Source organism: Bactrocera tryoni, chromosome 1 (genome assembly GCF_016617805.1).
Source record: "Bactrocera tryoni isolate S06 chromosome 1, CSIRO_BtryS06_freeze2, whole genome shotgun sequence".
Classification (NCBI taxonomy): Eukaryota; Metazoa; Arthropoda; class Insecta; order Diptera; family Tephritidae; genus Bactrocera; species Bactrocera tryoni.
The window spans coordinates 89,533,510-89,560,580 of NC_052499.1; the positions used below are offsets into that span (position 1 = coordinate 89,533,510).

Genomic DNA, 27,071 nt, shown 5'->3' on the forward strand with positions numbered 1-27,071 from the left:
TGGTAGGTAGATAACGGAATAATATGTCAATAATAAATAGTTATAGCTGCTAAATTTTCACTTTCATTTGATGTGGTTTATTAATACATATTTTCTTATGGTTTTGGAAAGCACACTTTTCATGTTTAAGTATTAAATTGTGATTATGTAATTTGGATGAAACAACGTACAAAATGGTGCATAAACTACGCAATCGTGATATCTGTCAGTCTTCACCTCGCTCAAATCAAATGCAGAGTAGATTAGCTAAAACATTCATGGGAAATATTGGTCATTCTACTCCTAAACATAATGAAATACTTCGGCAGAGAAATGTTCTCAGTAAAGTAAATTTAGGTTCTTATTGTTACTACTAACATATGCAGACAATTGTTACCAAAATTTCAGCGTTCAGTTTTGGTCAATATGAGTAATGTGGGGCAGGATTCCACGATACGACTTAATCAGAGAGAAGGAGGAAGATCGGATAACATCTGCGCTACATTTAATAATTTAAACAATTCGAAATCTCAAATAAAGCTGCATAATATAATCGACGGATATATATTTTCGCACACCTTTGGAAAAAAGAGCGGCGTCTCATTGTACGCCGTAAAAAAGTCGTTGAGAGAAGAACAACCTTATAACTCTTACAGAAGTGCGTCTTGAGCACATTGTTTTATAAGTCGATTCTTTAAAGATTTCAAAATAATTTCAGCTTCAAAACAAGTATCACGCTACATTGCTTTTAGCATCAAAACTGGCAAGTTTCAGCAAATAACTGGCCAGGGCGCGGCTGGTACGTTCCGATTGAATCGCAGTATACATAATGGGCATTTGGAGACATTGAGAAGACTTCGAAAAGGTTGGTAGTTAAAGATGAACAAGTAACAAAGATTTTATCTTCTTTTAACTATAAAAGCTGTATTCCTTTTTAGTTTCGTTACAGTCCCATACAATACTACGGCAAAAGTCCAACAGGCAAGCTAAACATAATACAGTACTATGATTAGACTTCCAAAATAATAGCTCATATATACCAATGCAGGGTTTAGCAAAACAACTAATAATAACTTTGTTCAACAAAATAATTAATTATGTTGTTTTACAAGTAAAACGCAACGGTTAGTTAAAATCTCAATATTAAAGCACTTACAGATTTTATTACATTTATTTCTTGCCTAACGGAGCTATTTATGAAACAAATAAATATTTCGGAGCTAATTAAACTGAAAAACTAATTAAATAAAAATAAAATCCATTTCAAAATGATCAGCAGCCGGTTTAACTGCGAGCCGCATAAATTTGTTCATTAGCCAAACAGTCGAATTCTACTTGTTGCTCTATCCAACCAGCAACCCGTAGTAGCATTTCTTCGTTTAGTGACTTACTCATCAATTGCAGGCCAATTGGGAGGCCACGTTTCGAAAGACGTATTGGTATGGAAATAGCTGGTATTCCTGCCATATTGGCAGGTTGTGTGCAAAAGTCCTGCACTGCACATTGATCGCGGTTGCTTTGCGATACAAAGTCATTATATAAGGGTGCATCCGTCAATGTGGTGGGAGTGAGCAAAACATCTACTATGTTTTCATTATTTTTGGGAGTTTCAAACACCCGCTTAAAGTCTTCGGAAATTAATCTGCGGACTCGCAGTGCCTTTTCAAAGTACTTATGATAGTTTTTGCGCAGCAAAAAATAATTTCCTGTCAGAATACGTGTTTTTACTACCGTATTAAAACCTTCGGCTCTCGTATTCGCATATAACTCTTCCGTACTGCTCTCAATTTTGGCACGATGTCCATACTCGATGCCATCGTATCGCGCCATGTTACTCGCAACTTCACATTGGTTCAATATGGAGTATACGAATATGCTTGCTGAAGTGTTCGGTAGTGAAACTTGGTACACATGGGCTCCGCCATCTTCCAACAAATCCGCCACTTTCATCCATGTTTCTAATACTTCACTGGAGAGCCCTTCGCAATGATATTCTTTCGGTATACCAATACGTACATTTCGAAGATCAAGCTCCTCATTAAATGACATATCAATTTTTAGAAATGGTTTTCTAATTGTTGTGGAGTCCCTGTCATCTGGACCAGCAATTGCGTTTAGTACGTCAAGGCAATCACCTACGCTGCGTGCGAAAATACCGGGTACGTCCATGGAGTTTACCAACGGGATGAGACCATGACGTGAAATAAGACCATATGTGGGCTTCAAACCAACAACGCCACAGTATGCCGCAGGGTTGCGTGTGGACCCACCCGTGTCTGATCCAATAGCACTAAAAATATAAGGGTTTTTATTTCATGATTTTTATGTTGAGTGCAGTAAGAATACTGATGGCTAAAGTATGATTAATTGCTATCAAACTTATCATTAAAGTGACAGGTTGTTCAGTGAGGATATGGTAGTTTGAGAGGGGTTTTTAGTCGAGATAGTTTCCCAATGGGACTCTTAAAGGCCTAGATGCGTTGCCAAACATGAGTACTTTTATGCTTTGATAAACAACATTCGTCTTTTATATCACCTTTTTCATTATTACTTATCTTATTACTTACCGGTCAAAACAGGGTTTCGAAATAACAACCATTGGCCGAATAAAGTTCGTGTTAATTCCACATCGTAGATCCGACTGTTGTGGGAATTGGAATTAAGATTGTGGCTATACCACTTTAAAGAGGTATCCGCATACTCTCTTGTACGAATTCAACTCGCTAACTTTGTTATTAAAAATAAGCGAACTCCCACCGAACTCTTACATAGTGTAATTCGGTACTATAAATCAAAATACATTTTGTAGAGCAGGTTAACTTATGGGGGGAGCTTGCTTAAGAGGCTTCAAAAAATCGCTTTTTTGAGAATTTTTTTGAAACCGAAAGAAATAATTGATTAAAGCGAAATTTCTAGGGTTTATAGTTATATATTTAAACATCATTCACAAATTTTTTGGAAAATCTTTGATATTCTGCCTTTGGGAAGCAATTGCCCGAAGCATCTCGAATGTGAATTTGTCGGAATGCGGGCAGGATGCTGATTACAAAAAATTTAAAGAGATTCATATTTTTTAATAATTTATTTTCTAGTTAAACTAAAAAAATTCCAAAAAAAAGTGTAAAGCTTTACAATTTTTTTTTAAATTGAAAAAAAGTGGTTTTTGACCACAAAAATTTTACTTTATGTTGTTTAAAAATATGTTCTAACTCGACTTTTCAAAGTTTTCGCTTTCTGCCCCAGGTGCTAATATATTATATCTGCTAAACGCTCGGTAACTATTTTCCTTCTAGCTTCGAAAATACTTCGAATTCCCATCCATAACTTTGGGGACATATTCTTAGATTATTTTTAAAGAGATTTAAGCAAAAAAAAATATCGATTTTTTGAAGCTTCTAAAGCAGGCTCCCCCTTAGCAGCTGGTAGCTTAACTAGATGATAACTTTATCTGACATGGTTTTCACAAAGTTGTGGTTAGCTTACTACAGATAGTTGGATTATTGTGAATGTGTGGAAAAGCAGTTGAAAAAACTTGTGCATGTGCAGGTTCAAAACCAAACCGGTTTTCGTTTGCGAGGGAACGACGAGAAAAAGCGAAGAGACTGTGGCGTTTGTGCTGTTGTTAGCGCAGTGGCAGGAAACACTCCTGAAGTAATGTCGATGAACGGTGCCGAGTTGACAATCCCTGGCCGAATAAAAATAAGGGGTCCGTTCCGATTACTTAGACGTAACTGTTGTGGGAAACGAGCTCGGTTGGCTCGCTACTATGCAATTCGGCAATCCATTCTTTAAATTCCTTTCATGGTTGCAAAAGCGCCCAGTTTCAAAGGAATATTTAAATAATATTCAGAAATTTAACTGTTATTACTCCTTTTTGTATGTAATATGTATGTATGTATATATGAATACGGATATGCATAATATAAGTATAATGATAATGAGCGACAAAGGAGTTCCCGTCTGAACGCTGTCTGTGCAGCTGATTTTTCTTACAGATTTTCAGCTAAGCCTATATTGAGAAAATCATTCTGCAAAATGTTGCCGATAAAATTCTGGCTAAGCTCTTAACTCATTTAGACCTGAAACTATTTTTTTTAATTGAAGTGTTTTTTGTATATTTTTATTAGACCTAGGGTATCACAGAACATAGAAAAAATGTTTAAAAAAAATTACATTTCCACAGGTTAGGTAGAAAAGGCCGTATCGTATGTGATACAGTAGGCTCATATATATATGTATGTATGCAATTATAGAACGAAAAAGAGTTTCTTATCAGGGGTACTTCAAAATAATTTATTACATCTGGTGTATCGTATATGAGACGGTAGGTCTAAATGGGTTAATCATATATTAAGAAAACGGATCATTTAATCATCTAAGTTACATAAAAAGTTAATTATTTTGTGCATATTTGCCAATAAATTTGTCGAGCGATTTTAAAGCACATATTTAACCTACTATGTATATTATATGTGTACAATTTCGATATTTTGGCAACACTAGTTGAATTTGACATTCGTAACTTTACTTTGCCTAACATATGCTCTGTCGCGTATGTCATGTACTGAAAGGCGAAAAATATAACTAAACACACTGATTATTGAATAAAATTTGTGTCAGTTTTCACGTAATTTTCAATAAAAAATGTCGGTGTTAATTCGATTGGCTAATCGCAGCATGCTGCAACGTAGCATGGCGTTAAGCTTATCGCGATCCATTAAAACTTCCCAGAAAAAAGATGACACTGCAGCGGTTATTACACCAAGCAGTAAAGAGGATTTTGCCAACCCCAACCCCAAAAACTGGGTGAGCTATGGATTCGACTACAAGGATAAAACAAATGATCGCAATACAACAAAGCTGAGTTTTTTCACAGCAGTGACACTTTGTTTGGTATGGGGTACTTTTCTATGGTCTTATTCGCCTGATCCACAGCTGCGCGATTGGGCGCAACGTGAAGCTTATCTAGAATTGCGTCGTCGAGAACAGGCAGGAGTCGATCTAGTAAATCCCAACTACGTAGACCCAGCATCATTTAATTTGCCATCGGACGAAGAATTAGGCGATGTGGAAATTATTATTTAATTGTGTATATATTATAAAAATTTGTAACAAAACTAATTCAATTGTGTTGGCAATAAAACATTTTGCTGTTATGTAATTTGGATAGTGTTGCTGCTAGAGCATTGCTAAAAAAATAAACTCAAATAATACTTTCAAGCAAATTGTATCCTTAATTAAAATATAGTGGAAACAATTTTACCGAATACAAACGTTAGTATGAAATCTAATGATAATTAAATTAATATTTGTGGCTGTGTTTACTGGCAGTAAAGTACATAAGTATATAAAGAAAAATATAAATACACTACGACTTACAGCTTGTCTGATATTAAGAAGTCAGCAAACTATATAATAAAATTTAATGTATAAATTGAATAAATATTTATATAGACCTAAGAGAAAATATTATATCTTACTTACGCATAACATATTCCTGCGGCAACGGCAGTTGCCGAACCTCCAGAGCTTCCACCAGCAATGTGCCATTTATCAACTAAATCATTACTCCAAATATTTTTCGACGGCCCGAAAATGGAATCTACTGTACCGGAACCCATTGCGAATTGATCCATATTTGTTTTCCCGATTAATACAGCACCGGCATTTGCCAGACGCTCACTAACCGTTGCATTAAAAGGTGGTACAAAATTTGAAAGCATTCTGGTAAAGAGAAAATGGAAAAATATATTTTCTAATAAAAAACATTAAAATTTACCTTGAAGCACAAGTAGTGGTTACTTCTTTAGTACAAAAATTATCTTTTATGGCAATGGGAACTCCGTCGAGTATGCCCAATTGCTCTTTATTTTCGTATCGATGATCGGACTCCTTAGCTTGATGAAGGGCCTTTTCAGGTGATAATCTTATAAATGCATTTAAACGCTTCAATTTGACAGCATCATCCAGAGAGTGATCTACGACAATGCGAGGCGAAATACTCCCATCTGCATAGTGACTCGAAAGCTTCCAAGTAATATTTCTATTAAAAAATTATTATAACCGTTTAATATAACACATTTACTTGTTTAATGCTTAATTGCAGATGTCTCTTCATTGTTTCTAGTACTACTGGTGGGAAGTTCCAAAGCAATCATCAAAGATGACGGTATTCTACAACTCTGGCAATCAACTCTACAAAAAAGGCAAAATAAAAAAAAATGAAAAGTATTCTACAAAAACAGCTGATGGTCATTTTATGATCCCCTTTTGTTCCGCGTTCTGTTTTTAGTTTATCTCTATTTTCGTGTTTGATGATTTTTTTCTGCTCAACTTTACAATATGTGAATTTTCGTTTTTAATAAATACACGCAACATTGTGAATTATTATCATTAAAAGTATACTCGAGAAATAAGTGCTATTAAAATATAAATGAATCGAGAACTCGTTGAAAACATTTTGACCGTGCTTAAAACTTCCACGGACAAAAATGTAGTTATCAAGGGTCTGGTAAAATTACGCACAGACGTAGTAAAGGACCATGACGGCATTGTACTGTTCCGAGTAGCTGGCGGTGTACCACCTATGGTACGATTTTTAAATAAGCCGCATGAGAAAATTCTAGAAGTAGCCTTAAGTATACTTGGAAACTGTTGTACTGATGAAGAAAGTTGTAGAGAAGTAAAGTTTATTTACAAACAAACCATAAATATATCATCCTAACGTAATGAATGTGCTTTTTAGGCTCTTAACTGCAAGGTTTCTTTTCCGCTCACCACTATCTTGAAATCAATTCCGAATCCAGTTATACAATGTCGTGCTTGCCGCTTACTGGGTAATCTCGCTAAAGGATTTGCGAGTCAATTGCTTACCGCTCATTGTCCCGCCATTGCTCAGGCCGTTTGTCAAATAATTACAGAAACAAGCGATGTAAATACGCGTCTTATGGCTTTTCGGGCTTGTCGGTTCTTGTTGCCAAGTCAGCAATTTGTACAGCACTTTCTTACTGCGAATGGTTTTGTAACAACATTGCGTATTTTAACAGCTATCATGAAAACAGATACTCCTCCTACACCACAGGATGAATTGTTAAATTTAAAAAAAGCCGACAGTGTTATTGTCGGTTTAAAGAATAGCCAACATCGCGAAAAGTATTTTGAAGAGGTAGCGCGTAATTTAGAAGGTGTACGCAGTGACATATTCGATCATGAAATGTTGAAAAACCAACCACGCGCTCTAGGTGATTACTCAATGCCTGAGGAAAAAGCCGCTTTGGATTTAGCTGGCGAAATATTTAAGTGCTTGCTAGTTTTGGCAGAGCTATCCATTGGTCCTTCTGCGTGGAAAGTAAGAAACTCCCTCAAATCACAGTAAATTTTATTATCTAATCATTTGCATTTTTAGACTTTAAATAGCAGTGGATGTACTTTTGCACCTATTACATTTTTTATTACCGAAGAAAATCCGCAACGGGGAATGGCTTTGAAAATAATTTCAAATTTCTCAAAGCAATGGGACGCATTTCATATGCTAAGTTCAGCAGATTCGGTTGTAGCCGCTTGTGAGCTGCTTGTTGCACAAAATATGTCCAGACCTTTAACTGAGAGTGAGAAGAGACATTGTATTCATATCATCTGTATGCTCTCTCCAGATGCTTGCAATCGCTCCAAAATACGTCGGTCTGGTGCTTTGCGAAAACTCATCGCAATGGTGCGCGACTCCCAGTCGAATACGGAAAAGTCACAGGTTATTTTCTCAATTAAAAATGATTAGCATTTATTCTCAAAAAGGCATGAAACATTTGTGTTTCTAACTCGATGCGACGAATTTATTTAATAATGTTTGTTTTTTACATGTGCCTTATTAACTTTCAGATTTTGTATTTACTAAACAATTTCCAATATGATAATATGAGCATGGACCTAATGCTCAGAGAAGGCCTGGTGCCGGTCATTATAGAGGAATTGAACACTTTCCTAACCAGTGACGATGAATATCACAAGAAAAAACGTGAGGAAAAGCAACAAAGTTCTAAGAAACGTAAACTACCTAAGGAAGAAATTAGAGAAACAAGGAACAAGGTAAGAGTTCACTCATTTGAAACTTTCCTTTGCGAAATATATGTTATTAAGTTACGAACTTTATTGGTTATAGGTAACTAAGGTCCAGGACAAAACATTCCTGATTGATTGTGAGTCTCCCAGTAGTTCACCACGCTCGTATAATGCACCTTCCAGCCCGTGTAGCTCTCGCGGCATGTCACCGGTTGGTAACAATTTATTTAAAACTGAAGGTAAATACGAACATAATTTTCTTAACGAAACTGTATGATATGTATGTATATGTTTCCTAATTTAGAAGATGCATCCGACGATGAAACTTATTCACCTGTTTGTAGCGATGAGGAAGATGACGAAGAGACGATACCAGCTGAAATAAATGAGACAATGCCATTGAATGTTAGAACTCTAGATAACCCTAATTTCCCTATAAATCCCAATAGCAATCATGCAGATAATTCAGAAATAATGAGGCTGCTAGATATTGCCAGTCAAATAAATGAGACAATTGAAGACAGCATGCTTGATAAAGAAGAAGACGATGAACAGAGTCAAGGTATGTTTTATGAACACTGTTATGCATTTCCACCTGTGAATTCATAAATATTTTATCATTTATATATGTAGATGTACCATATCAGAAGCTCCCACAATTAGGAAACATGCCACGAAGTACATTGGACCATTTGGAAAATCTACTCTTTCGCGTCACACTGCTAGTCAACAAGCGGGGCGAGTTAGGAAAATCAGAAACCATGAACACGCTCATCAAAGCCATCAATATCTTTGGTGCAAACAATAATTTTGCCAGCTCCTTAACAAATATTTTGCAGTAAGTTCAAATTTACATATGTATACTCAAGATTGCAATATTCTCATTACTTTTGACTGTTTTTGCTTTTTAGGGAAAGCCAGTTCTTTGCTCAGGTTATACGAAGTGGTATAGCGCACCAACTTTACCAATTGACGAAGAGTGAAGAGGTTTGATTTTTTTAACAAAAATATAATTGTCCACATACTGATCGTATATATTATTTCGTAGGTTAACAAGGATGGATTTGGGTTTTTGGTGACTCTAACATGTGTTGGCGAATCTAATTATGGGAAAGAGGAGCTGGCGCGCTTTTTACGCAGTGATGATGAGTATGCTCAGAAACGTGCTGCCATCACCGTTGCTTACATAATTAGAAGTCAACGCCTATTGTATCAGTTTCTTAATGATGGCAATGCACTTAGTCTTTTGTTACAAATTATTTTAAATGGCAAAAGTGATGAGTTTACTGCCGAAGCAGTCGATGCATTAACCGCGATGGCAAAATATACCCTTGGCATTTCAGTGCCTCGCAGTAATGAGGCTGCACGTGCCAATGAAAGATATGAAGAGTTCGCTGATGACGAAACTGAGCCCTTGCACGGTAATTGTGATATGCGTTTTGTGGTGCACAAGCATAACCCAAAATCGGAGGCCAACAAGGAGCAACTTATTTCAACTGTTGGTGATATAGAGCAGATAGTCGAATTTAATAAAGAGCTACTATGCAATACCAGCGAGGTATTTAACACTATGTTGAATAGTGATTTCCGAGAACGAAATGAAGGTGAAATTCATTTACGCACTTGTTCTGTGAGTGGTTTGCGCTACTTCCTCAACTTGATTGTGCGACGTTCTAAAAAATTAAGATACAATGTACCGAATAGAGGTAATTATAATGCCATACTTGAAGCTTTCGAAATGGCGCGTGTCTACATAATAAACGAAATGGAAACATTTTTACAACAAATGCTGGTCGGCTTACTGGACGACACGAATTGCTTAAACGTGTTGGAGTGGTCACTTCGCAACTACCATGCAGAACTAACCGAAACTGTTATTAACTATTATTTGTGCTCAACTCTGACCACAGAAGCCAAAGTTAAGTTATTTCACACCGCCGATTACTCGGAATTTTCCACTGAGTGGTTTGAAATGATTATCGAAACCATTTTAACACGCTGTCGAAATGGATTTGAATGGAAATAATATTTTTGTTCTACAATTTAGTTTAATTCAATTAATATATGTATTTCTAATACACAAATCTTCACTGTAATAAGATAATAACAACGGAAATCGCTATGGACCTTTCAATTTTTTACACAAGTACTTGTGTCAGGAAAGTAAGAACTGAATTATCCAATAAGAAACAAATGCAGTGATCAATCCTATGTTAATTCAAATATTGTTTTTTGCAAAACTTACTTTAATTAAAATTAATTATATCTGATTTATATAATTAAGAAACGGGATGGCGAAACTGAAGATGAAACATCCGAAATGCAAATCAGTTTGTTCAAAGATTCGTCTTATTTGATAACAAAATGGGTGAAAGTCGCATCTAAACTAGTTCTAAACCATATCAGCATACACGGGAAACAAAAAAGTCCTAAGGTAAATGTTTAGGTAATTCTCTTTAATAAAAAAATGTACTATATTTTATAAAGAAAACTAAATAATCGATTACATTAAACAAGTCACTATAATACTCAATAAAACATACACATTGAATGTGTTGAAAAATGGCTTGCTTTTACTACTTTTGGAAGTCAATGTTTTCTTACTATGTGGCGGTAACATCAAAAAATTAATTTACCTAACTTTATTATAAAAATAAGTTTCTCATATATTGCAATTTACAACTTTAGAACGATTGAGTGTAATTTAATTGAAACAGCGATAAGTCCATACAAATAGTTCAAGTTAACTTCACTTTTATTTGGCGAAACTTGTAGCTGAAAAAATGTTTTTTCTCTTTAGTACGGCGTGAGTTTTTTCGATTTTAATTTATTTCTCTTGAAAATTGTTTTACTTAATGTATAACCCCTTTGAATTATAGATCGTAATCTTTTTCATATATGTATAATTGTGTGTAGTATTATAGTAATAATATTCATATTTTAATGTATATTTAAATTATGTTTAGTTGCAGCTTTATGCAAATATATTTACTTTTTTTTTAATATTTTCGTTCTTTTAATATTATACCAATTGCATCTTTGTTTACGTCTATTTTCTGATGAATTCTATTATAGCCGCGAACGCGTTATGAATATTCATCAATTTCAATACAATCCATTATTCTGCTAAATTCAGCATAGTTATATTAGCACTGACAGTTATCAGAGTTTCCACTGCGATTGTTACGATCTGTGTTAAGGCGGATTTGATCAGGAAATTCATTGTATAGTTCAACCTGTAAAAAATATTAGTATAAACATATAGAAATGGCTTGGGATTTTCATCTTTACCTCGGCTTCTTGAGCAAGCGCATTTCTGGCAATAGTTTGGAATGCCAATTCTACATTAGTGCCGTCTTTCGCTGAAGTTTCAAAGTATGGCATATCATTTTTAGATTGACACCACTGTTGAGCTCGCCGAGTAGATACCTAAGGGATACACATGATAATAATTTTACTCTAATTATTTTATGTTATTAATATTGATTGAATTGAGTATTTACCTGCCGATTATCCATGTCAACTTTATTTCCGAGCACCACAAAAGGAAAGTGATCCGGATCTCTTGGGCTCGCCTGTATCAAAAACTCATCACGCCATGAATCCAGATTTTTAAATGAATTTGGTGAAGTGACGTCGTATACAAGTACACAACAATCAGCGCCACGATAGAAGGCCACACCCAGAGATTGAAAGCGTTCCTGTCCAGCAGTATCCCAAATCTAAGTAGTCAGTTATTAAAAATTATTACGTGCAATAATGAGCTAAAGATTTTGTTATTAAGTGCACATACTTGCATTGTGACTACTCTGTCGTCAGCAATGACTTCTTTTGTACAGAAATCTGCTCCGATCGTTGCCTTGTATTGATTTGAGAATCGTTTATTTATATATTGATTCATGAGTGATGTCTTTCCAACGCTACTATCTCCTAGAATGATCACTTTCAGCAAAGACTTCTTGCGCGTTGCCATATCTGCTTATTTCGATGTGGTTGTTGTCGAACTTTGCTCTTTAAGAAGTTACGGAAGTTCTGTGTAAATGATAAGCCTGAAAGAAGAATCATATTGCTTTACTTAAACACTTCTTTGTTTAATATTGTAACCGATATTACGTCCCGTCCTTACTGCAATTTGTTACGAACCTCTAAATTATGAGTTATTGTAATGTAATTCCTATTCTTAATGAGTGGGGATGATAAAATTCAATTAACCAATCAAAATAATGACAATATATAAATCTAATCAACATTGTTGCTGAAAATCGTCGTAAATGTACATACATACATAATAGTATATAAAATGAAATGAAAGTTTCAAAAAAAAAAAAACTAAATATTGTTTTATATATGTTAATTATTAAGGAATGATTCGTCATATTCTATTGTATGCGCATATATACTTATGTATATGCGAACATACTATTTTACCAATTACGCATATGTATATACATATTTTAAAATTTCTAAACCATATCGAGCCTTAATATTTTAATTAAATTATTGAATTTAATTTTGCACGAATTATGCTAGTTGGGTCAAAGTGGAGAAAATTTTTTTTAATATCGCTATCTAAAGCAATATGCCCTAGGGTTATAAATCCAAAATGAACTCTTTCTTGAAGAAAAATCTCTTTTCAATCATGTTGAGTAATCACCTCTATAGACTTCCTCTCCTTCAACCAGTTTTCTAACCCGTTTATTTTTTAACGCGTACTTCGTTTTCCATCTACAATTGCACCATTTACGCCTCTAATTGAATTTTAACATTGTTTACAAAATATTGAAAGCTTTACGTCTTAAACTCCACGACAAGACACAGAACTTACCTTTTACTGAAGTACGCAATATAATTTCATAAACAATGGATAAATGCTAATATTCAGCAACAGTAAAAATTTACACCAAATTAAATTTAGTTGTGACGATTTTATAAATACACTGACAATGACTGACGAAATGACAAACATAAAAAATCCAATAAAAATGGTCAATGGGGAATAAGGAGTGTAAAAGGAATGACGTAGACATAAAATTGGTGAACTTTCAACAATAGTGTTGCTCAAAGATGTTCTAAATTCCACAACAGCAATGTACAAATGTATCATTGCATGCACGAGAATATTAAAAATTGGTTACCAAAAACATTGCTTAAACTTGAAATAAAAAAACAGTATGGGAAGTAAAGATTTTTAAATTTAATGATCACAATTTATCCAACAATAATAATTATCAATATAAATACTTTTGTGTTTCTCAACACTGGAATTTCGTGGTGAACTGTAACTAGATGCGAAGCGTAATTAAAGGAAATCTAAAAAATAGTCTTCAATGAAACATAAATAAAAATGCGATTAGGATTCACGAATTTTCTCAAAGACATTGCACATGCAATGGCAAATTAATTTCAATAATATAAATGATATTTAATATTACCTAGTACAAGAAACTGAATATTTTTCTTGATGAGGATATATTTTCAAATAATATAAATTCTGAAAATTCACTCGTTTGAATACACCATAATTTTCTATTATTCACTTCGCATATATCTACATACATACTGTATATCGTCACTATTTAAACGCTTGAACAAAGGATTGTGTAGCTATTGTAGATTATTCGATTGATATTAATATTGCAAAATGCAGTCACTAATTACAGTTTATGACATATGATTCTGTAGGTATTTGATTAACATACTTTTTCAAATGATATGAAAGTTATTTATTACATAAATTCCAGGACACAAATTAAAACAAGTACTTAGCAAATTTCACTTTTTATAACTAGAACGGTCATATCATCAGTAAATATTTGAGACAAGTTGCCAGGTTTTATTTTTGGTTCCTCGTGCAAAATAAATGCGGTAGAGGGCGCGATTTGATTCGCATGGTTGCATTAATTACTATTTGTTAATTCTTCAAATAGATGGATTTAAGGAGTTCGGGTCAAACTATTTTTAAAGGAATTTTACAATTCATAGTTTAATTTGTTTTAGACATTGTGTGGTCCAATTATTTTGCTCAATTAAGTTTCTATTCAAGGAAGGCGAGAGTGATTAAAATTTACTTCCAAACCGGAAACAAAAAAAAAAAAGTAATGAAATTACAAGTATATTAGCAGTCGCAAACAATTGCGCTTATTGTCAAGTAGCGACGAATAATTATGTAGCCAAGTCAATATTTTTTCTTTATTTCTATTATAACTTTTCTGTTCTTAATTCTGGATTAACAGATTTATTTTGTTTTTTGATTGCTCTACTAGGTGAAATCCTGTATGAATTATGTATTTTAAGTTTTAATGTTCAATAAAATGCCATATGAACATACAATACATATCTGAAGTTTTATAGTTTTCAACATTTTTTACACGGTTTTCGAAGTAAATATAGTTCTTAATTTCATCTTGCACAGTTTTCAGATGACATGGAACGTATCCCCCATTTTACTATAGGAAACGCCTTTTTTTTACACGGATTTCTGAGGAACGTTTGTATCTACTGTGTAAAAAAAGAGTTGGGTGTATATATATATATGTCCGTCCATATGTAAATATATATACTAGCTAGTGAACTAATCTGTTAAAAACAACAACAAAAGCGTACCCCATCAATTCTTTGAACAACCTCTTTTGAAATGTTTCTCTCAATTCATACTAATCAATTAACTACGATCAATAAGCTGGATCCACCAAGAATAAACCAAATTCGCAATATAGAAACAATGGAAAACGGCATAGTGTCTCACTATTCTGCCTACGACTATTCCAGGCGTTGGCTAAGCATCATCATCAACGCCAACACTATTATCGCATGGCCGCCTCTCCGCCGCATACCCGCTCGAAACATCTTTTATTATGCCTACATATTCATTCGCGCCGCCTGTTGCGTCTGCATCTTCGTCAGCATTTGAGCCAATAATTATGGTTATTAATCGGCGGTGGAATTGGCTGCTAATTTGCAGTTTAGTTACAAATTCTGCCCGCTGGCGTGCAATTATGGTCTAAATTATAGCTTAAAAATAAACAAAACACCGCATCGTATGTCAGGCCGTGTGCTTTGAGTGCAATGCGAAGGTAACAGGCGTTGCATCATCAGTATCAACAAGCAGCCAATGAAACATCAGATCTCAGCGCATCGCGGCAGCATCAAATCTCAGGTATGACTCTGGTCGATAAGTATTTTGAAATAAATGCAGCAACTTGCGCAAGAGTACGGGACACACAGCTATAAAACTGCATATGTTTACGAGTCATAACATTTAGTGAGCTAACGAAATGAATGGAATAAGAGCTTTTTATCTTGGTCTTCGCTAAAAGAAATTACAAGAATCTATCCTAAGTAGTGAGAACTAAATTTCCATTTTTCCAAATTGTTCCATTTTTCCAACAGAAATCTAACTGAGACTGGCCCAAAGCTATCATGACCGGCTCTTGGCTTTTAACGTGCCACGTTCGGCCATTTGGCACTTATTCGCAGATACGTGTACGAAGCTTGTTCTCCACTGTATGGGTAGTAATAGACACTTACGTATGTATCTTCAACAAAGTTGCATAAATACAGTGTTGTTGTTGGTTTTGCTGGGGCGCTGCCGTTTGTTTGGAGCTGTTGCATTGGCCATTATCGATTTATGATTACCAGCCTCAAACAAACATGATTGCTTCGCAGTTGATTATCACAAATTCACAGGTTCTCTTGCACTACCACCAGAGGTATGTCCGGTTTGCTGGACGGCTGGATTCCAGGACTGCTAGTTTGCTGTATTACCAACTTAAGAAAAATGAGCTTGTTAACGCTTGATGATGATCGTAGTTAGTGTCTGCAATGTATATCTAAACCATATAACCTGGAGGCAATCGAAGTCATCATCGCCATCGTGTTGCACCTCTTGCCGCCCATCTCGTAGCTGATGCTGCTCATGATATTTTGTTGTTATTGGTTAGCTGGTTAGATTTCTTGGCTGGCTTGTTGGGTAGTGGGTTGCTTAATTTTTTGGCTGGATTTCAGTTGTATTATCCAGGGTATTGCAGTAACATGCTCTTTTGGTTGCTGCCGTATCGTTAGAGATTCTTCGCTCAGAGTTATGTACACTGCATAATGATAACACATAATCACATTTATAGGAATATGTATCGGATAACTTTTCCTGTTATTTGCGGAGTGGGTCTTGATGTTACTTTCCAAACCAGTGGCGTAGCTACAACTTCGGGCGCCCGGGGCCAAGGATGTTTTGCCGGCCCCTTTATCTACCGGAAATTCTCGAATCTTTTGACAAAGTTCAAAGAAAGTTACAAGAAAAAGGAATCACTCTCACTCAAGTATTGGGACAACTGCAAATTTTGGTGGATAAACTGAATGACTGGAGGACCAGTTTGTGTCACCATACAATAGTCAAAGCCAAAAATAAGTGCCACCCGTTTCACAAATTTGGAAAATCTTAATTACCGTTTTGGTTTTCTTTGTGATTTTGAACAAATTATAGAACTAACCAGAGACTCATACAATGACAAACTCGTCGAAATTAAAGAAAAATGCCAGCAACTTGCCGAATCCTATTCAGATGACTTGGATAACGAAAATTTATACAGTGAAATCCAAGACGTCCTACTTTTATTAATGAGAACGAAGAACAACGAAGAACAAATTGGATTTTCGCCAGAAAATGTTTTATTATACATTTCTTCAATGGGACTGGAAGCTTACAAGACGTTAGCGATAGCTTTAAGAATACTACTCACTATACCTGTATCAGTTGCATCTTGTGAAAGATCTTTTAGCAAACTTAAATTGAACAAATCTTACTTGAGGTCGACCATGAGTCAGAGTAGACTGTCCAATCTTGAGATTCTCTCAATAGAATGTGAAACTGCTTCAACTTTAAATTACAATGATATGATATGTGATTTTTTCTAGCGATCAAAGCTAGAAAAGTCCATCTTTAAGTTCTATCCCTATTTTTAAGAAAGATATAAGCCAAAAGATATAAGACAAATTCAAAGACTGTTATAATGAATTTTGTAAAAAAATGTGTTGAAGTATTTTTCTGAATATTAAAAAACAGCGAAGATCGTTTTGCCGCCCCCAAGCCGTTGCGCCCGGGGCGAAAGCACCCTTTGTCCCCCCCTAGTTACAACACTGTTCCAAACTGAGCGTCTTGAAAGTTGCAGATTAGCTCTATTGATGTACGGTATTTGATAAGGGGTTTCTTAATGTCAGACTTGTAGTACACACAAGAACTTGAATTTGCCTGCTTGTTGACCAGCATTGCTATTTCAACCGCCACCCACTCATATGTTAGAAGGTTAAGAAATTCGTACACCGAGGATGCCAACATAGTTGTTTATAGCAAAAATACACTCAATTGCCGAATTGTTGAGATTTTTATTTGAATAACGTTTAAACACAAGGATCACAGGGGCTGCTTATAGATATTATTCGCACTTGCAACATACAGTATTACTTTGGTGTCGCTACATTGATGAAAAGCCCCCCAAGGATCTTCCATATTCCTTGTGACTTTAGCTTACGAACCTTTGACCTTTCATTGCGAGGTTTATAAAGAACTAAAGTTCGAAGCAGGTGATCGATCACGTATTAATCGAGGTTATTTACTTCACCATCTCCATTTACTGTTAGACGCCACGACTATAACAGCTCAAACTATAGTGGTCTCATTGCGCCTCCCCATTGCTTATGCGTAGTTGCGATCATGTCGCTGTATGAGTGTGTCATGTCTCCTATGAATCGGTGAGTTGTGTTAAGGAGCCGCTTATGGCGTGAGTGGGCTTGGATGGCATTGCGCCTTAGCGAAGTGGCAGTTATGGGCTGAGTATTCACCGAATTTGGGAGTTTTGTCGCAATTAGTTATTAGAATTCGCTGTGACTCAGACATTTAGCAGTACAGTCGAGTAGGTAGGTATATGGTAAATCAAATCGCAAGCAATTGCATATGGTTGCTATTACTATTATTATTGGGCTGTTATGTGGTCAATTGTTACATAATTAATTTAAAAATTGCGGTCACGTTGCGGCAATTTGTGACCACCCACGCACGACTTTCCATAGTTCTGCGGCATTAGCGAAATCAATGAAGTTCCTGGCGTTGGTAATTGCTTAGCACATTGCACAGTTCTCAAACGAGTAGTTTGCTTACGTGCGCGCCGGCAATGTGTATGCAACTCTACACTTATGTACATACATACATATGTAGCTTGGAGCAGCTAGTTTGATTCCTATTTGACTTTCAAGTTCAGTCAGTCGTCGGTTTTGAATTCTGTGCAAACACCGCTCGCTTTCCATATAATTGGAGTCATTTGTTTGCAAAGTCAGCCTTCTGGGCTTGGTGCTATATAAACTAGTTAGAGAATTATACTAAATTTGACTCTGACTGACAAAATGAAAACTATATATTCACGTATTTTAATACAAAAATGTTTATCTCCCTCAAAAGTATGTCTTGTTTCAAGCCTTGATTGGAATGTCCTTTCTTTTAACTTCGGCTCAGTTTTGAGCGCTATTCACTAGATCTACTAAAAACATTAACCAAAATGTGTGGGGTTGAGCCATAAATTTCCAAGCTCGGTTTCTTTAACTCTTTGATGCTTGTTAAAAACGAAACGAATGTCGTCGTTTCCATTGGAAACATAAAATTTGAAGCAAACTCATTGTTAAATATTATTTTCTCTTTCAATAACATAACGGTATTCAGAAAACTACCTCATTTTTAGAGTTTTTAACTAGAAGTCTAGTAGCTGTGTATCCTCGAATAGTCGATTGAGGTGGTACTGGTTGAGGTTCGAGACATAGTTTAAAACTGAGGTAAAACGATCTCCTTTTTATACAATGAACAGCTACGTAGACATGACATTTACGAGTTGAATTTCTGTAGAAACTCACTGCGAAATAATAAATACCGCAGATGCGAAGACGAAAGAAGTGAGGTATACTGCCAGGAAACAGCAGCTTAAAAAATGGGCAAAATCGTTATGGAGTGTACCATTTCAAAAGGATGTGGGCAGATTAACTATTTTAATTGGTATTCCACGGACTAAATGAGCATAAGACAACTTTTCAAGGTGTGTGAGAATTTAATGTGGAATTTGATGAAATATGTTTACAGATTAGTACGGATGATGCGTTATTGCAACAACTGAAACTTCAAGAAGCTGAACAAGAATCCCAAAACAATGTACTGATACTATACGGCTATATACTTTGTTTGCACAAGTACCACATAGTCAAATCACCCTACAGATGGGAATTGATAGGTTTCGTTCAGGAATTTAAAAAATGAGGCAAGAATATCTTGTTGTTACAAAGAATCAGCGTGAAAACTAACACAAACACGCAGTTCAAATCATAAACCTTTGCATAAGAAAAGGTGAACGATAATATTTACAAACAAGTAAGGTAGGGCAAAGCTCGGATGTAACCGATAATTTTATACTCATACAACTAGCCAAGATCAAAGCCAAAATACCTTCAGGTGGAGAAGGTTTGTTATTTACAAGTATAAGGGGTCTCGGGCCACAACAACCCCTATCAATTTTATTATGATAATGCACTTACGATATAAAGTCAAGCGGAAGTTCGAAAATCTTTCTATTAGGAATATCGGTTCTAAAAGAATTATTGATCCAATTCAACCCATTGACATACAAGCATACTATTATTAGAAAAGGACTCTATCAGAATTTATATTCTATATCTCAAGGATTGAGCGATATTTTCGATGAAAAGCGCATTGTAGGAACTTTGATCCACAAATTCGGTATCCTGTACAATTCTAATTCTCATTTGGAAAGAATATTTTTAACGTCATTCTCTATCGCGCGTTGAAAGCTTTTTATACCCTGAACAGGATATATTACGAAGTTTGTAACACCCAGAAGAAAGCGTCGGAGACCATATAAAGTATATATATAAATGATCAGTATGTTGAGCTGAGGCGATTAAGCCATGTCCGTTTGTCTGTCTGTCCGTCTGTCTGTATATATACGAACTAGTCCCTCAGTTTTTAAGATATCGTTTTGAAATTTTGCTAACGTCATTTTCTCTTCAAGAAGCTGCTCATTTGTCGAAACCACGATAACATATAGCTGCCATAAAACTGAACGATCGGAATCAAGTTCTTGTATGGAAAACTTTCACATTTGACAAGATATATTCACGAAATTTGACATGGAGTACTGCTTAAGGTAAAAATATAATATCCGAAAAAATTGTTCAGATCGGATTACTATAGCATTAGCTTCCATACAAACTGAACATGTAGTTACTAAAAGAAATGCACCTGTGAAGGGTATATTAGTTTCGGTGCAACCGAAGTTAACGTTTTTTCTCGTTTTATTTTGAAATTTGACAAAATGGCGTCATTTTGAACAATAAGTATCGAATTTGGCCATTTTTCGACAGATTTTCGTAGAAAAATATAAGAAGATTTAAAAAAAAGCGTCCATAGCGCGATAATGAATAACGTAAAAAATGGTTTCTCCAAATTCTGAGAAAAACACGTTTAAAAATTGGAGTCGTAAAGTTCCTTACTCTGTTCCCTTTCTACAAGAAACGCTGTAGCAACCGTAATAATTTGAATTTCGATTTGAAAATTTGAGAGAATGGTTACAGTATACGTATATGTATATCCGATAATGCAACAAAAAAATGGATTTTTTTTCGAAAATGTCACACTGAGACGATCCCTTAATTTGATTGATATCGGTCGAGCAGTTCCTGAGATTTAGGATTTCGCCTTTATGTAGGCGATGCAACGCCCATCGTCTAATTTTGATACAATCTCGGGGTAAAATTTAATGTCTCCAGTTCTTGATTTATTTATTATACTGTGTAGCAACGAATTGCTAGGAAATAAAAACATTTCAGTTATAATTGTCAATCGTCGATCTTATCAATAAAATCTAAAAAAATCAGAAAGTGATTACTTAGCTAATAAACAGTTCTTTTGGGTCGAATATAAATTGTATATCGGTGGGCCAAACTTCCAACCACCTTGCCATTTTTATCGGAATTAACTTGGAATTTTGAAGATAAAGTGGTAATGCACTTATTTCACAGTATAAAGCACACGCTTGTTCCACAAACGATCGTATTGTCTATCGTTTATGCACACGTGTAAACCCATGTCTGTCCTCTTGCTGGTCAGTTGAATCGCTGCATATCGGCGCTTTAGACGACATCGCTTGCCGTCGCATGAAGGCGCAAGCAGCCGGTTCCTTTGGATTTGCGGTGAATTGCGTTGAGTATGCTGGTCTTTTGTTTGTTAATTTGTCATGAAATTTGTTAGCCAGTGCATTTTTTACACTTACGGCGCAGGCGACCAGCAGATATCCCACTTCGTATTACCATATTTTGCGGTACTGAAGGCAAACAAATTTCCGAAATGTGCACGACGACTGTTAACCACCATTTAAATGTGTGTTAACACGTCTTTGTTGCGTCAGGAATGAGAAATCGCGCATAAATATTTGTGTACACGATGGCACTCATATATATTTACTTGTAGAAGCGTACATCCCTATTGTCAGGTATATGCATGAGAAGGTGAAATCGTCTAAAAATTTCTTTTGGCAATGTTCGAGCAGGTCTTCCCGAGTTAAACCAAAAGCTTTTAAATTATATTCCCGGGAGTGAAAACAAGGAAATTACGATACAAAACGGTCTGAACCCTAAAATATTTATTTTCGGAAAAAGTCTAAGGTTCTCGCATTTGGATGCTGGGCAGAGTTCTCGAATAACTGAACGTCTTATGCACTCTTTACTAAAGTAAACATTTCCTCCTACGTCTATGTTGCCGGAATTTTGGAGTAAAATAGTTAAAATGGATTTACCTTATAATAGTAACTGGTGATATTAAGGAACCTGAATAGGTAAGCGTATCTCTCGCTTAAACTGTTTATCATGGAGAGCTTGACCGTGTTCATTAAGTCAGACGTAATACTGTCGAGTCTTAAGAAGAAATTCCTAACTGATCATTGGGACATTTACTTCAATAAATCGTTTGTTTCGTGGGATGTAAAATAAATTGCAACGGAAGGCATGCTTTCGTACACACATGCAATACACACGAGCCTGGAGTCAATTATGCGAACAAAGGTGAACAAATTAAACGTCAAGGCAACAATAAAACGTGGAGAGCTTCCATAAATTCACTCACTGAGTCAACGCATGGCATTGCTGGCGGTGGATAAGTAGTAGCACTTATTGGTAACTGGGATCCGCTCGATCGCTCAAATCGAGTGCGAAACGCTTGGCTCTTTAATGCCAACTTCAGTGGTTTTGTTTAGAGCCTCAGTGATTGGCTGCATGGCGCATTGCATGTATGTACGTATGTTGCATATATAAATACATACATATATATGGAAGAATCCGATCGCGCCTTGGTGGCGTTGCAGCCGCCACTTTGCATGTCAAGCGTCTGCCATGTTAATAATAAGCGACCGCGCACGTTGTCAAATGACTTGCACACAAATTTATCGCAGTTGCCATCAAGTTAGCAGCCGAGCTGACTGGATTGGGGTAGATGGGGCCGGGCTAAGCCAAATCAGCAAGCTACGAGTTGGTTAGCGCGACAAAGGCGCAAAGTGACGTGCAACATGCGTTTTTGGCAACCTCTCAGCGTTGCACTGTTTATAAGTGGAGACTGTCGGTTAAGTGGATGCTGTTCGGTGCGCTCAAAATTTACATACACTGATCTGCAAAAGTGTTCGTCACTCTTTTTATCAGACTCAATGGAGACATTTCAAATTTACAGAATTGTTTAAAAAGCATAAACAAAACTCTGATATGGGTATAGTTTAAGGCAGTAATTGAGTTTAAAACTCTAAAAACTATGGGACTATGGACATTTCGGAAACAGACCAATAAATGTCATATTGCCAAACAATATTTCATCTTGATCTCTGCTGAAAGGTCGGTCGAACAAATAAATGGCCTTCGTCATTCTAACTGCGTGAACGGATATATAATAACAAATACTTTTGTGCAGCAGTGTATCTGAACACTAGCATAGTCAGCTTTATGTGGGGAGAGGGTGATTCATAGTGGGGCATGCCACTCATTGTTTTGCGTTTAACCCAAGTAAATCCTTGTTTGATTCTCGGTATTTTTGTGGCTTTGAACCTGGCATTACATGACACAAGTGACATGATGGCAGCCACCTTTGTTGTTCAACCAGCTACGATATGCAAGAGCAAAGCGCTTTAGTCAGATACATATCTAATTTATATGTAGAAATATCCGTTGTTATGCTTTTGCTAGCGCCTACGAATGGCGATTTATTTCTTTATAACGTCAATGCATAAGGTTCAAGCTTAAATGCAAATAGGACTTAGCTTTGAAGACGGTGCCAGTGAAACACAACAAATTACACATTCGATTTACAAACTAGGCGCTCGATTCTCATAATGGATCTTCTTGGCCCGCATATCAGACCCAATAAGCCAGCACAGTTCAGCTAGTTCCCGAATTGGTAAAGCGATGTGTGACCAAGTTCATTTCTGAAATGCGGAGAAACGCCTGAACTTAGAATAATATAAAAATTTTGAAGCAATTTCATATCTCTGAAGCAAGAATGTGCTTAAAGTATAGTATATCTTCATTAATGCAGCTAGAGTTCTGCTTACTGAGCTGGATATTCATATGATCGGCTCGTGTACCAGTGCGTATGTTCCAGAAAGTAATTATAGTTATCGACATTTGCTTGTCGTTTGTTTTGAGTTAGGCCATAATTATGTGATTTAGGAGGGGTTCCAAGTGTTTTGCCTTTGAAATTCTCTCCTCTCACCCCAAATGAGCCAAGAGAATATAAGTATAAACATATACATATATACGTTTATATATATGGCAGTAAATGCCCCATAAACAGTGCTGCGCGCGAGTTAATTATGTTGTTAACAATGTGTCCACCTTCTCGGGAGACTGTGCCTCCGTGCACACCGGTGAGTGTTTGCTTTTGTAATACTTTGCAAATTTGCAACGCAATCTTTTCTAGCTTTTGAGCGTCGGATAATAATGTATGACACGTTTGTACACACACCACGCCCCACATAACTCACGGGAAATAATTAAAGTATTCACAAGCGTTTGCAAGTGGACGGCGTGCAGTCGGTTGCATGTCAGAGAGCGTGGTGGCATCCTGCCTGGCTTGCGCTGCTCGATATAAGCCTACGCCTATGTGTATACACATACGCACGAACTGCATAATTGGACAAGCGAAATATTATTCCACCTTTGGAGCTTCGGAGTTGGCGCTGGTGGTTGTCAACGTCGGTCGCTTGCTTCGGAAGTTGGTGCTGTTAGTCGATGTTCAATTAATAATGCAACGCAAACAACTGGCAGCTTACGTGATTTCTTTGACTAATTGCAGGGAATTGTGTCACAGATAAATATAAACATATGTATGTATATATGTATGTAAGTAGTGTCTGGGTTCTAATACTACAATATACTGGTTCTGCGATTATCTAAAAAAAATAAAAATCTGCTGAGGAATGATGATACGAATCCACTTCTCCCGATCTTATAATGAATGGTATGGCAACCCTGCCACTTACACCTCGCGGCACGACGTTGGAGTCACGCACACACCACTGACAGCGCTTTTGCCAAGTTTGTACTCACTGCGGAACTTCGTTAAAAACGTCTTAAATCATAAACATCTCTAACTTCCAGCAACACTATGCAGTGCTAAGTGGCGTGTTGCAAGAATGCAGAAAATTAAAAATTTCGCCTAATGCCAACGTAGCCTGTTTCCTTCTGTCATCTGGTTTTGCTAATTCTGTCGCACTTATATCTTAAACATGCGCAGACGCGGTGGTAGTAATAATTTCCACACCAGTGCCGAAGCACTTGCAACTGCAACATTGTGCGCACGAGGTGGTAATTTATGTCTTGCAGGCACGAGTAACTTCCATGCTTAAAATTCTACCGTCCTGCTTTTTGTGTCCTGCTGCAAAAGCACGTGCGCCATGATGTCTTCCGTTTGGGCCGGGCCGGTTCGCTTTTCAGTGCTTTGCTTCACAGCTATGCGACGACTGGTGGCCTACATTTCACTTTGCTTTTGGAAGTGATTGAATGAAGCTCGATCAACTCGACTGAACTCATCTACACTTTTCGGTTGAAAGTTGATAAGCAGAGATTAATCCGGCATTTAGTTGAAACTTTAGTCGCATGTTTTAGCCTTGATCGAAACTAAAATGACGACCCTAAGCCCGTAAACCTATAAACGTTAAGAATGTTGCAAGTAGCATATAGTAGTTTCGCAAATAAAGACTTAATCCCTTCATTAGCACTCATTTCTCGATTTTACGGTTTTCTATGATAGTTTTCTCTTTGTAAAGAGCCAGTTTTTTTTAAAATAATAATAAACTGTCTTCCACGTAAAAGGAGAATCCAGAGTGTTATTTTTTGTTCGAACTTTAACCTCCAACTCTAAGGTAAGAAGCCCAATTGTGTCTGTTGCTCGCGTTAAGCCCATTCAGCCGTTACCTCTAACTCTCTGCGTCTCACATTTTAGTTGAGTGTGAATTTGTTGTGATGCATGGTGTCGACTGGGTACCCAGTAGTACATCCACTCTACGAAGGTACGCAGTCAGTGGCGCATATAGTCAGCACGCGAATGGGCAGAGTAACCAGCTAACCATTCAGGGAAGCCCGCTATTCTCATTGCGCATCATATGTGTCCACTGTGTTCATCGCTCAAGCGCGCGAGTGCTTAACGTTCCACTTGCTGCTCGACCGCGCACGCACCAGCCCAGCCAGTCAGCCGTTGAAGTCGGACCCCGTCGCCCGCACAGCAGCGTTCAATATCGATTCGATATGATTGCATGCTAAATGATTCCTGCTGAGTTATTACGAGACAAAATCCTTATTTATCGCCTTCTGATTTATTTGCAAACGCTTTTCCATTATGCCAACGCTCTGCCCTTCATCCCCGCCGGTCCACACGCAATCAACCTGGCCACAAGTATATGCAGCATAGGTATGCTTGGAGCATCCTTGCCCTCCCATTTAATCCAAGTTCATTTATTTCTTCATTCCCTTTAATGTAAGTGTGTACAAATGTACAAGTACACGGGTATTTGGCCTGCCCGCTGCGAGCATTCGCACCGATCAGTGCCCTTATATTCGGGCCTTTAACATTTATTGCGGTCCGAATATTTGTATTATTTGGCCATACCTGATGCCAATTCAGGTGTCCGTCCGCTCGCCATGTGTTCTACAGCACGAGAAGTTGTACGCGCGAGGTAAGTGCACGAGTGCGTGTGCGCTTCTGAATTGTTTGTTCGATGTTCGTGCGAGGGATTTCGTGTTTTCGATTTTCTTATCGCAAGTTTGAAATTGTCTGTGTATTAATGTTGACATATTTATTTTTGGATTGTGTTTTTATATACACTGAAACTTGGTGGTTGTGTCAGGGATTACAGGAGTAGAAGTGTTCAAATCAAAGATACTGGCTCTCGAGTTCTCCAACATTTGTTTGGAACGATTAAATTCTCCTTTTGGTCAATGAAAGCCCCATTCAAACTGAAATTCCACAATCAATTTCCAAAAAAAGACTTCCATCAATCCTTGTGAAATTTTCGAAACTTTCAATATTTGTGCACAATCAAACGATCAGCCGTTGCCTTCAGTCATCAAACGCTGCTTTCTTCTCAATTTTATGTAGCAAGGTATTGCCAATATACTTATGTATAGTGTGGACCAAGGGCAAAGTGTTTTACTCACCAAGCCCCACAAAATATTTCACACATTAACTAATATACTCCATACAACAAATTCCAGTCTAAAGCGTTTTGTCCTCAGACGGAGTATATTTTCAGTGTCAAAAAACACGTCCACACAAACTGTGCACACATACCCACACACGCTTATGTTCTCACTTGTTGAAATGAATTGCAGTCAAGGGAGCCGTAAGCTCGCCACCATAAGCCAATCGATTCGAGATGCACATCTTAAGCTCACAGCCGTCCGGACAATAGTGTCGAGGCATCCCAACAACCACAGCAGCATTATGGAGCACCGCT

The 27,071-nt window shown here is 36.7% G+C and overlaps 5 protein-coding genes across 8 annotated transcripts; 3 read left to right on the plus strand and 2 right to left on the minus strand.

Moving 5' to 3' along the window:
- Window positions 1–94: 94 nt before the first annotated feature.
- On the plus strand, window positions 95–1,127 carry LOC120766580. Its single transcript, XM_040092175.1, has 4 exons — window positions 95–326; window positions 388–637; window positions 698–844; window positions 918–1,127. Exons 1-4 carry the CDS (start codon window positions 174–176, stop codon window positions 986–988), a joined length of 621 nt encoding a protein of 206 aa, XP_039948109.1. The 5' UTR covers window positions 95–173; the 3' UTR covers window positions 989–1,127.
- On the minus strand, window positions 1,105–6,157 carry LOC120766577 (glutamyl-tRNA(Gln) amidotransferase subunit A, mitochondrial). Its single transcript, XM_040092170.1, has 4 exons — window positions 6,065–6,157; window positions 5,759–6,006; window positions 5,464–5,703; window positions 1,105–2,269 (listed from the first exon to the last, which is right to left on the minus strand). Exons 1-4 carry the CDS (start codon window positions 6,095–6,097, stop codon window positions 1,264–1,266), a joined length of 1,527 nt encoding a protein of 508 aa, XP_039948104.1. The 5' UTR covers window positions 6,098–6,157; the 3' UTR covers window positions 1,105–1,263.
- On the plus strand, window positions 4,523–5,199 carry LOC120766581 (NADH dehydrogenase [ubiquinone] 1 beta subcomplex subunit 11, mitochondrial). Its single transcript, XM_040092177.1, has one exon. The coding sequence runs from the start codon at window positions 4,624–4,626 to the stop codon at window positions 5,062–5,064; it is 441 nt and encodes a 146-aa protein (XP_039948111.1). The 5' UTR covers window positions 4,523–4,623; the 3' UTR covers window positions 5,065–5,199.
- Window positions 6,158–6,159: 2 nt separating the features above from the next.
- LOC120766576 lies at window positions 6,160–10,597 on the plus strand. The gene is made up of 9 exons (XM_040092169.1): window positions 6,160–6,661; window positions 6,725–7,327; window positions 7,385–7,726; window positions 7,855–8,061; window positions 8,135–8,273; window positions 8,339–8,596; window positions 8,668–8,872; window positions 8,946–9,021; window positions 9,083–10,597. The coding sequence occupies exons 1-9, from the start codon at window positions 6,413–6,415 to the stop codon at window positions 10,058–10,060; spliced, it is 3,057 nt and encodes a 1,018-aa protein (XP_039948103.1). The 5' UTR covers window positions 6,160–6,412; the 3' UTR covers window positions 10,061–10,597.
- Window positions 10,598–10,758: 161 nt separating this feature from the next.
- On the minus strand, window positions 10,759–13,834 carry LOC120766578 (ras-related protein rab7). Of its 4 annotated transcripts, none has more exons than XM_040092172.1 (5): window positions 13,734–13,834; window positions 11,828–12,083; window positions 11,538–11,756; window positions 11,326–11,463; window positions 10,759–11,270 (listed from the first exon to the last, which is right to left on the minus strand). In XM_040092172.1, exons 2-5 carry the CDS (start codon window positions 12,005–12,007, stop codon window positions 11,181–11,183), a joined length of 627 nt encoding a protein of 208 aa, XP_039948106.1. In that variant the 5' UTR covers window positions 12,008–12,083; window positions 13,734–13,834; the 3' UTR covers window positions 10,759–11,180. The 4 variants fall into 4 exon arrangements, with proteins under 4 accessions (XP_039948106.1, XP_039948107.1, XP_039948105.1 ...); XM_040092173.1 differs by lacking the exon at window positions 13,734–13,834 and adding an exon at window positions 13,467–13,554; XM_040092171.1 differs by lacking the exon at window positions 13,734–13,834 and adding an exon at window positions 12,860–12,994.
- Window positions 13,835–27,071: the final 13,237 nt, after the last annotated feature.